At 33.7% G+C, this 12,075-nt stretch overlaps 1 protein-coding gene across 1 annotated transcript; it reads right to left on the bottom strand.

Moving 5' to 3' along the window:
• Nucleotides 1-8,642: 8,642 nt before the first annotated feature.
• LOC137252593 (mini-chromosome maintenance complex-binding protein) lies at nt 8,643-11,828 on the bottom strand. Its single transcript, XM_067788566.1, has 4 exons — nt 10,681-11,828; nt 10,433-10,612; nt 9,148-9,391; nt 8,643-9,086 (listed from the first exon to the last, which is right to left on the bottom strand). Exons 1-4 carry the CDS (start codon nt 11,730-11,732, stop codon nt 8,706-8,708), a joined length of 1,857 nt encoding a protein of 618 aa, XP_067644667.1. The 5' UTR covers nt 11,733-11,828; the 3' UTR covers nt 8,643-8,705.
• Between the last annotated feature and the right edge of the window lie 247 nt (nt 11,829-12,075).

The raw sequence follows: 12,075 nt of genomic DNA, 5'->3' as shown, positions 1-12,075 counted from the left end.
ACCATCGGCATCGCGGGAAGGACTTAATCTTCCCCAAAGAACAACCACTGGCTTGTCAAGCAGGTCAAAGGTAGAGCATCGTGAAACTATTCCGTATTCACCCATCAGTCGTGTGAAGGCAGCGACAGTGACAGATCTAGCAAACGTCTTATACACGCATTCTATGCTCAAACAGCCAAATATATCTCCTGGCTGTAAATCACCAATAGGCACAGGCCGCACAACATTTTGGATTAGGAGGTTGAGCTCATACCCGTGATCAGTGTTGTTGTTGTAGCGATAAGGTTGCTCCCCGAAGGCTTTGGGGAGTGCTATCGATGTAATGGTCCTTTGCCGGATACAGATCCGGTACGCTCCGGTACCACAGCACCATTAGGTGCTAGCCCGACAATCTCGGGAACGATTTATGTGGCCACATTAAACCTTCAGGCCAACCCCTCCCTCCCCACCCCCAAGTTCCACGAGGAGCTTGGGGTCGCCAGAGCCTCGCCTGTTAGTAAAACAGGATTCGCCGCGGATAGGTGAGGTTGACAATTGGGTTTGGAGAAGCTATATATTGTGCTGGCAACCTGAAGGGTTTCCCAACACAGCCCCTTGAATCTGGTATTTTAGTCGCCTCTTACGACAGACATACCTACCGCGGGGGTCCGTTAACAGTGCCTTGGCTGCCAATGCGGGAATGAGCATGTTCTTTCTTTTTTCGCGTATCTATCCAAGCGAGAGAAGGCAGAACTTACCACGCGTTTGCTACAATAAAGGCACTCCTTTGTTTTTGTTGTATTAATATATATAATTATATTATTGATACTCCCCGAAGGTTTTGTTATAGATGTTTATGGTCCTTTGCCGGACAATCTCAGGAACAATTAACATGACCACATTGAACCACCGCTACAACTACCACATTGAACCTTCTAGGCTAGGCCCCCCGCCAACTACGACCATGTCGGATAGATAGATAATTAATTGTGGATCGCACTGCGACCATTGGTCTATTGTGCCCTCATCACCTCATCCAAGCCGACATCTCTGATGAACCCTAGCAGTTCACCTGGCTTGAGGGATTTGATGTGAGAATGATCTGGCCATGGTGAGCCCATAAACTTAGCCCTGCGTCTTGAGACTGCATCAGACTCCAGGAGGATATGGTCCGCATGTGATCGGTCGCACGGCGAAGCACTGCTACACCAACAACAACAAGGATAGGGTCCGTCGTCTCCACTGATCGACCACAAAATCGGCATGTGTTGTTCGATATTATGCCCAGCTTCTGCGTGTGGCTGTTCAGTCTACAGTGTCATGGAAGTATAGCTATTGGGACTCTTAGGTTGTCTTTCGAGAGGCCTATTAATGCCCTATATCGAGTTGTACTGTAACCCCCTAACAGTAACTTAGATTGCCTTAGGCCTGGCATATTGCGCCAGTGTTCTTCGCTGTTTTCCCTCTCTTCTACAAATAGATGGCCCCTAATTTCCTGCGGGCCTACTGGCAGGAACGGCTCGGGCCCAATGGGTCCTGTCGTTGCTAACCTCTGTGGCCAGGCTGTCCGCCTGCTCATTTCCCTCAAAACCCCTGTGGCCAGGAACCCAGGCCAACAATTTTTCGTTGTGTGATCCTAGTTGATTTAGCTTTTCAACGCACGCAAGGACCAGTGCAGATACCCCCAGCGGGTAAGGGGGTAAGAATATACCCGCGGTAGGTATGCCTGTCGTAAGAGGCGACTAAAATACCAGATTCAAGGGGTGTGTAGCGCAACCCTTCAGGTTGCCAGCGCAATATATAGCTTCTCCAAACCTAATTGTCAACCTCACCTATCCGCGGCGAATCCTGTTTCACTAATAGACTAGGCTCTGGCGACGCCAAGCTCCTCATGGAACTTGGGGGTGGGGAGGGAGAGGATGGCCTGAAGGTTTAATGTGGCCACATAAATCGTCCCCGAGATGGTCGGGCTAGCACCTTAATGGTGCTGTGGTACCGGAGCGTACCGGATCTGTATCCGGCAAAGGACCATCACATCGATAACACTCCCCAAAGCCTTCGGGGAGCAACCTTATCGCTACAACAACAACAACCAGTACAGATTTTATTTCAAACGCCGAGATCGCCTTGAGGGCGGCCTGACTGCCACTGAGTATGACAATTGTTTCATTGGAGTATCCGCGCTGAGGTTCTGGTCAGCGCACCGGCTTATGGCGCTTGAAAAATTCTCGGGTATGCTCCCAGGGGTATTGATATCTTGGCTCTGGGTCCAACGACTCCAGATCCCATCCCCTCAGGCGTCTTCGAACCATCGGTATACCATACTATTCTGTGTAGCTGCTGAATGCTCTCAATTCTGTTTTCCTTCCATGTACCATTGTCTCCCAATTATACTTTATACATTTTATCAAAAACTATCTGCCTGATGATATCATCCCTCGGTAGTTGAGAGATTGGGATCTTCTCTCTGTATTCATCCATGCTTCGGGACGATATGACCTTGCCTTTGCCCGAGCCCTCCTTTGCGATGTTCAGGTTGACTGACTGCTCTATCGATATATGCGGCGTTAGATCGAGGATAGCTTCTGTTGTAGGGCATGTGCGCATAGCACCCGTGATGCAGATACATGTCAATCGCTGAAGTTTTTACAGTGCTTGCCTCGTCGTCGCCCGAGTTGTTCTCGATGCCCAGGCTATCGAGCCATATGTTTATAATAGGTTTTACTATCATGGTATATATAGTGTTAACTACTTTGTACTCTTTACTTTAATTTTTAAAATAATTTTAATTAAGTTTTCATGTTAACTTAAAATTTTGAATAACTTCAAAAAAAGAAAATTCTAATTAGTTGGAAAATATCTAAACTCAAAAATAAACAAAAATAAATTTTTATACTTAAAATCAAAATAAAAGATTTTTAAAATATCAACTTGAATGTTGATATATAGTAAATATAGTGTTAACTACTTTGTACTCTTTACTTTAATTTTTAAAATAATTTTAATTAAGTTTTCGTGTTAACTTAAAATTTTTGAATAACTTCAAAAATAGAAAATTCTAATTAGTTGGAAAATATCTTAACTCAAAAATAAACAAAAATAAATTTTTATACTTAAAATCAAAATAAAAGATTTTTAAAATATCAACTTGAATGTTGATATATTGGCTATCCTACCAATGATCCTACAACTTTAAAACGAACTTTAAACCGAACTTTAAAACCAAAATCAACTTGGATCATAGACGAATTTATTTTCCTTTTATGTGATTTCGCAATATATAGTAACGTGATGTAATTAAAGAAAACTGGGATTATTAATGTACATAACTATCCCTCCATATTTGTTATAATAAAAATAGCATAATGCAGTACGCGCTGAAGAATTAACTGAATAAAAAAATTTAATAAATAGCACTATTGAAATTCTTGTGCATATAATTTAACTATGTTTGTGTTCCCTATACATTTGTGAACAGGAAGCAATACAACAACATTCTGTGCAAATTTCATATAACAGTCGCTGTAAATTATATATACGAAACATTAAAACAAAGAATAAGTGTTGAAAATCAAATTTAAAACATAAAAGTACGTATAACAGAAATTTACTAGTAAGCATTCTATGAATTTTATGCAACATAAAAAAAATACAAAATAAAATTTGTTTACGATTTGTTAATTAATAAAGAACTCTAAAAACGTGTGTAAACAAAATTAAAACATTTACAACGATTGGGTTATCCAAGCCACAACAATTTTGCACGCAATACACACAAGAACAGATTAAAAATGAAGACATCACGATGAAAATTAAGAGATTTACAAAGAAAACAACAAAGCCATTGCATATTTTAAAAGCATTACGATATCAAACAATACAGATATTAATTTCAAGAAATTTTTAAACAATCATCAATCAACTACTTATTAATTTTAATATTTTTTTATTAAATTTAATTTTATGTAAGTATAATGTTTATTTTAATATTAAATTTAAAATTTTTCAATTATAATTTAAATTAAAATTTTAAACCTTTTAACTTTCAAATTTATTTTAAGATTATTTTTATATTTTAACAATTTTAATATAAATTATTTAAATTTACTTATTTTTTATATAAAATTAAATATTTTATTTAAATTGTTAACTCCCTTTCCAAAAAAAATCTTAAATATTTTCTAATTTTCAAATTTTTCATTAAATTTTTTTTTTTTTTCATATGGTTCTACGTTCACAAATACGAACCCGTAAATTTACAAATTCGGAAATACAAAACAACAACTATTCAAATAATACAATGACTCACAATACAACTCAAAATTCTAACATTAATACAACACAAAACAGCAACTCTAATATAACACAAGATACTTCAACACAAGATAACTTTACAAATTTTCCTTCTATCAAATCTATTAAATTACCACAATTTTGGCAAGATTGTCCTGATGCCTGGTTTTTACTTACTGAAGGACAATTTGAAATTAATAATATCACTGATGATAATTTAAAATTTCAAAATGTTCTAATTACTCTTCAACGAGATACTATTTCTAAAATTTTAGATGTTATTAACCCTCCTCCTCTTTTTAATAAATATGATACAATCAAAAAAATTCTATGTGCAAGATTTTCTCTTAGCGAAGAAAAACGGTTAGAACAATTATTTTCAAAAACTGAACTTGGTGATCGTTCACCATCTGAATTATTCAGATTTATGAAATCACTTATAGGTTCTGACTCCATAGTTAGCCAAGAATTACTCTTTAAATTGTGGATTCGTAAATTACCACAAGAAATACAAATTAATTTGACTTCCAATAATAATCAAAACAGAGATGAAATTATTATTTTAGCTGACAAACTTTTTGATTTAATCAATAAACCTCATTCTTCCAAATCTCCTGTAGTCTCAAATATAAATAATAATATTTTAGAACAATGCGTTAAAAATTTAACTGAATTAACTACGGCTATTTATCAAAATTTAAATAAAATTTCTAATGATATTAATGAATTATATATTCGTTCAAGATCTAAAGATAGAAATAGATCTAAATCTCGACATTTTTCAAGATCCAGAAATTTTTCAAACAATCATAATTTTAATTTGCAAACAAATATTTCTTGGTATCACAAAAAATTTAAGAATAACGCTCTTAAATGTATACCCCCATGCAATTTCAATCAAAATCATAATTCAAATTCCGAACAAAATTTAAACTGAAACAATCCATTATGACGGTGACGGATAATGGAATTATTATTAAACCTACTCGTCGCCTATTCATATTTGATAAATTCAATAAACTTAATTTTCTTATCGATACCGGCGCAGTTGTATCAGTTATTCCTTTTTATAAATTTAAAATTTATAAAAGAAATTCGGATCTTACTTTGACTGCAGCAAACGGTTCTTCAATTGAAACTTTCTGTACAAAACTACTTAAAATTGATTTAGGTTTAAGAAGAGATTTTGAATTTCCATTCATTATTGCGAACATTGATACACCAATTTTAGGAGCAAACTTTTTAGAAAAATTCGGAATTATTGTCAATATTAAAAATAAAGAAATAATGGATTCTACTACAAAAATTAAAGTTGCTGGATCTTCTGGATTTTCTGATATTTTCTCACTCAAAATTCCTATTGTCGAAAATAAGTTTTCAAAATTACTTAATGAATTTCCGTCTATTACCTGTGAACCAGATTATACTAAAAAAGTTAAACACCATACGGTTCACAGGATAGAAACAAAAGGTATTTTACCATTTTCGAAACCCAGACGTCTTGATCCAATCAAACTTAAAATTGCTAAAGCTGAATTTGAATTTTTAGTTAAAACGGGTATATGCAGACCCTCAAATTCTCCTATTGCATCTCCACTTCATCTCGTTCCTAAAAAAGAACCAAATGATTGGAGACCTTGCGGAGACTATCGAAGACTTAATTTTATTACTACACCAGATCGGTATCCTTTACCACATATTCACGATTTAACAATTGATTTAAAAAACAAACAATTTTTTTCCAAAATTGATCTTGTGCGTGCTTACCACCAAATTCCAATGGCAGAAGAAGACATTCATAAAACTGCAATAACTACCCCTTTTGGAATGTTTGAATTCGTAAGAATGCCTTTCGGTTTACGAAACAGTGCTCAAACTTTCCAACGCTTTATTAATGAAGTATTTTCTGATTTCGATTTTGTATTTACATACATTGATGACATTCTTATTGCCAGTGATAATGAAGATCAACATATAAATCATTTAAAATCAGTTTTCAAAAGACTTGAAGAATATAATTTAAATATTAAACCTTCAAAATGTACTCTCGGTGTAAATAAATTAAATTTCTTAAGTTACGAAATTTCTGGCGAAGGTATTAAACCATCTTTAGATAGAATTGAAATCATAACAAATTTTGAAAAACCAATTTCTATAAATAAATTACAAAAATTTTTAGGTATGATAAATTACTATCACAGATATATTAAAATGTTAGCAACAGAACTTAGTCCTCTGCATGAAATGTTAACACATGCAATTAAAAACAAACTCAAACAATTAAATTGGACAAATGAAACCACAACAGCTTTCGAAAATGTTAAAAAACTTTTTGCTAAAAATACTTTACTTACACATTTCGACAAAAATGGTACTTTATCATTAGCAGTAGATGCATCAAATGTTGCTATTGGAGCAGTTCTTCAACAAACTAGCAATAATATACTAGAACCTTTAGCTTATTTTTCAAGAAAATTAACTACAACAGAAACTAAATATTCAACATTTGATCGTGAACTTTTGGCTATTTATAATTCAATTAAACATTTTAAACATTTTCTTGAAGGTAGAACTTTTACTATTTATACTGATCTTAAACCTTTAATTCATGTTCTAAATTCTAAAGTAGATAGATCTCCTCGTCAACTACGTCATCTTGAATATATTGCTCAATTTACAAATGATATTCAATATATACGTGGAAAAGACAACATAGTTGCCGACACACTTTCCCGTATTCCAGAAATAAATGCAATTTCAACTCAAGATATAAATTTAGAAACTTTATATAAAGAACAGCAAACTGATATTTTTACAAAAAACCATTTCTGATCAAAATTCTAAAAATAATTTAAAAGAAATTTATATTCCAGTTATTAATTTAAATATATGGTGTGATGTTTCTCTACAACCTTTTCGACCTTATGTTCCACATTCTATGAGAAGAATTATATTTGACAAAATTCACTCATTATCTCATCCAAGTATAAGAACAACTAGAAAATTAATTCAAAATAAATATTATTGGCCTAACATGCGTAAAGGGATTAATGATTGGACTTCATCTTGCATCAATTGTCAAAAATCCAAAATTTCAAGACATACTAAATCTCCTATCCAAAAAATTCAAATACCATCAGGCCGTTTTGAACATACTCATATGGATATTGTTGGACCTCTTCCAGTTTCAAATGGAAATTGTTATATTTTAACAATTATTGACAGATTTTCACGTTGGCCTGAAGCTTATCCGCTTAAAGATATTTCAACAAATACTATAGTAAAAACTTTTATTCAAAATTATATACCACGATTTGGTATACCATTAAATATTACAGTAGATCAAGGTTCACAATTCACCTCAAATTTTTTTACAGAATTAACTAAACTTTTAGGTTCTCATAAAATTCATACATCTCCTTACCATCCCCAAGCAAATGGCATGATAGAGAGATTTCATCGAACTTTAAAAGCAGCAATTATAGCATCAAACGACTCGGTTCATTGGTCCGACATTTTACCATTCATTCTACTTGGTTTACGAACTTCTATTAAAGAAGATTTAAAATGTTCATCTGCTGAACTTGTTTATGGCCAAACACTTAGAATACCTGGTGAATTAATTATTTCAAATAGTAATAAAGAACATGATTTTTCTAATGACGCTCTTCATAAAATAAGAGAATATTTTTCGCTTGTTCGTTCTAAAGTTTTTCATCATAACAAAGAAAATTTTTTCGTTCCTAAACAATTAGAAAATCTAATTTAGAATCACCTTATGAAGGACCTTTTAAAGTTATCTCTAAGAAACATAAAACATTTACAATTCAATACAAAAATAATATTAAAAATATTTCAATTAATTTACTTAAACCAGCAAACATACTTATTAACACTAATTTAAATACAAATACATTAGACAACAAAAAACAAAAAAAGGTTACATTTAATATTAATTAATAATTTGTTTGTTTCAAATTTTCTTGGAGGGGGAGTAAATATAGTGTTAACTACTTTGTACTCTTTACTTTAATTTTTAAAATAATTTTAATTAAGTTTTCGTGTTAACTTAAAATTTTGAATAACTTCAAAAAAAGAAAATTCTAATTAGTTGGAAAATATCTAAACTCAAAAATAAACAAAAATAAATTTTTATACTTAAAATCAAAATAAAAGATTTTTAAAATATCAACTTGAATGTTGATATAGTATACATCCATCTTAGTACATGTTGGCTACAACCCCATGATTAGCCTGCTAGACGTTTGCATACCATGATTGTCTTCGTGGCCCTAGTTTTCATGGACCATCTCGGAAAAGATATGTATTTGATTTGTAGTCCGCCTGTATGTACATATATATGGCATGAATATAGTATAAAGTAACAATATTGTTTTATTTATATATGCTCAAAATTTAACAAAGATTCTCAATTACTGTTTCCTTGTAATATCGGTAGGCAGGCTTTCGAATCTTTTCTGGCGTGTTGATTCCATCTGTTTAGCCAACTCCCATGCATCCTTTATAAGCACATTTTTGCCACGCGCAATGGATAGTAGACGCGCTAATACTAGCAGATGATGTAATTCTTCTGCATCTCGTATGGCTTTCGTTTTACGCATTTCAACAAAATCATTTTGTACCATTTCACTTTGAGCTTCATCTACAGTAAACTCCACTAGTTTTGCAAGTGTGAGAAAACGTCTAAATTGATTTAAGCGCGCTGGATTTAAATAGTGACGTGCTGCATTTAGTGACTCCGCAATTACGGCGATGGATTGTTCATCACATTCGATGGGTACAAATGCGTCGTACTAATACAAAACACAATTAGAAATATGCCATTTGTAGTATACACCAATGAATACAACTTACTGGCAGCACACTTTTCTTTTCACTAAGAGACAATATTGGTATATCCACATCATATTCAAGTTCATAGAATTGAAAATTACATTTTAACTGTTGATGTCGCATAACATATCCCAGTAGTGTCATGGACAATATACCGTTGCTATTTAAAGCTTCCGATTTAGTATGTGTTTCATCAATGACAAGATGGGTTTGTGGTGCTAATTGAAGCATACCAGAAACTAATTTGTTTGTTTCATAGTCTTTCCTGAAAATAATGGACACAGAAAAGGTTTATAAAGTGTTGTACACACAACCTTAACATCAAATTTAACTCAGCATCTATTCAGAACATCTAAACAAAGTATATGAATCATAAAAGTCTAATCGGCTCTTATGTTGAGCATGATGATAAACGTGAACAAGTAATTGAACGTAACCGCTGAATTGATATTTTTTTCGTATTTTTACAACCAATTCGACGTTTTTCTATGTATTATAACTTCAAAATATGATTCAACGTACTTTTGGTCCTTAAAAGAGCAATTCATCCAAAATAAATCGATATTTGTTTGCTATCGTATGTTATTATCACATTTAACTTATACGACTGATGTATCAAGTAAGTTTTTTTCGTATCGTATTTAATCCGATAACATACGATTAACGATTCAGCCCCTGTTCTCCGAGGAAGTATGGAGGTAACAGTCTCGCCAAGCGTGGAGAAAAGGAGGTCGAGGCCACGATAATTTACACAACCAAAAAGCATAAGCCTCCAAACATATTTTGCTAATTTGTTTGTAAAATATAAATTTAAATAAAAATAAACATCTGTAGATCAGCCATCGAGTTTAATTTTCCTGTCTTGAGTTCCTCGGTTTTCCTCTAGGAGCTACAGACTTATAAAAAGCTGGAAACTAAGACGGTCCGAAACCGAGGAAGTTTCAACATTTATATGAAGCGCCTCAAATTGTATAAAAATTATTAAATAAATAACGTAAGCTTAGCTAGGGAATAATTTTCTACATCTTAATGTGTTTTTTGTTGCTTCAAATCGTTTTAGTACTATTTCTTCTGACTACGATAAAGAAGTTCCCGCTGGGGAGCGTTATCTTTTAAAAGTGCTTCGCCTCATCCAATAGGTGCGATCACTCATAAATTGTAATTGTTTCAATAGCATTGGCTCAAGGAGAAATGGATGTTACAAGGCCTTGGATTCACATTGCAATTGAAAAGATAGTTGGTGTCATGTGGAAGGATATTACTTGCAGGACATACATTCATACTACAACATATTAAGGTGACTTACTTTGGTCCAAAATTAGCGTCATTCATTGTTGTTGCGGTCATTGTGATATAGTGACTGGCTGGTAGAATTGTATTTAATAAATCGTAAACTTGCTTCACATAATTAGGTAGACGATTTAAAGGTATATTGAATATGTTTACCAGAAATCGTCCAAGACATTGAGAATCAACTCGGCAATAGCTATATATAAAATTAAAAAAATATTACTTCAAGTCGCCTATTAATAGCAAATATTTAGATAAACTTACACTGACGACATAAGGTGTGATAGTAAATAATCTGCTGCCCAAGTATCATTGAATAAGCAAAGTTTCAAAAAGACACGAAATTCATTACCAACATGCAACATATTTAAATCTGTTGATTGGTTTTGTCGTTCCTGCAACGGTGTAATCAACCTCTCATCCAATAGTGGATTGGGATGTGGTAGAGAGTGTACGGCTATAGCATGTAATCGTGGAATTAGTGATGGTGGTGGGTTTTGTGCGTGAATTTCATTAACATTATCAAACTCATTAACATCCATAGCTGATGCATCTAATGCGGGATTCACAGATAGAAAGCCAACAACATCTATTATAGTATTCAGTTTATATTTCTCAAAGTCTTCATATATTTTTATCATACACGCTTTGCTAGGACGTTCAGGTATTGGAGAATTTAGATGGTATTCCATACCAATGACCGTATTTGATGTTTGTGCGACATTTACTCTACATCCATTGGCATTATTATTGTCTTCGGTGCGCTTGCGTTTATTAGAATCAACATCGCCGTTTTCAGTTGCCGCCTCCACTTCAATATCCATAGACTCTTCATCTTTTGGTGCTGATCGTTTCTTAGCTCCTCCCACACAAGCATTTGCGGGAACCAAAAGTTTTTGTGGCAAACTGTTGCGGCTACACTGAGATTCATAATCTTGACACCAGTCGTTCAAGCCCGGTATGGATAGAACGAATAATGTGCGGCGCTCACCATGCACGTTTGCTTTTGCATCGTGATTTACCTGTTCACCTTCGTTCAGCACGACACAATCACGATACTTGCCTTCCTGCATTCTAGCAGAATTTTCATCTTTTTTTAAGACTTCATAACGTTCTAAGTACATTTCGGGATCTAACATGTCTTGAATCATGCCGCGAAATCTCACTATGCTAATATCTTTCAGCTCGTGCAAAGGGGTATAGTTAAGTAGAGGTATGCTTCTCCAACACTTTGGATCTTCAAGTGATGAAAGGAATGCACTGCCATCCAAACTGCTTAATTGCTCTGGTGAAAAGTTTGCGCTTAACTCTGGCATTTTTAAGTTATCACTAATTAATTGTAATTACGTTTTTGCACAAATTAAATCATCCTAGCGCTGACAGCAGATGTTTGACAATTGGCGCCAACTTTCGCGAACATTGTTTACTATATAGTTTGGCAGCTTAAGTAGAGGTTATGTTGCGAATAGAGTGGAAGGCAGTGGACTAGGCAGTCGAATGTCATATAATGAAGGAATGGTGTTCGGAGTTTTTTCAAAGTTAAAAAAAAAATGATAAAAGATTTAATATAAATAAAACTATTTTTTTAGTAACAACAAAAACGCCATATATATTCCGTATACATAAATTTGTAAGGATTATATCACTTTAAAATTTGAA

Source organism: Eurosta solidaginis, chromosome 5 (genome assembly GCF_040869045.1).
Source record: "Eurosta solidaginis isolate ZX-2024a chromosome 5, ASM4086904v1, whole genome shotgun sequence".
Lineage (NCBI taxonomy): Eukaryota > Metazoa > Arthropoda > Insecta > Diptera > Tephritidae > Eurosta > Eurosta solidaginis.
This window is presented reverse-complemented; position numbering and strand designations above follow the sequence as displayed.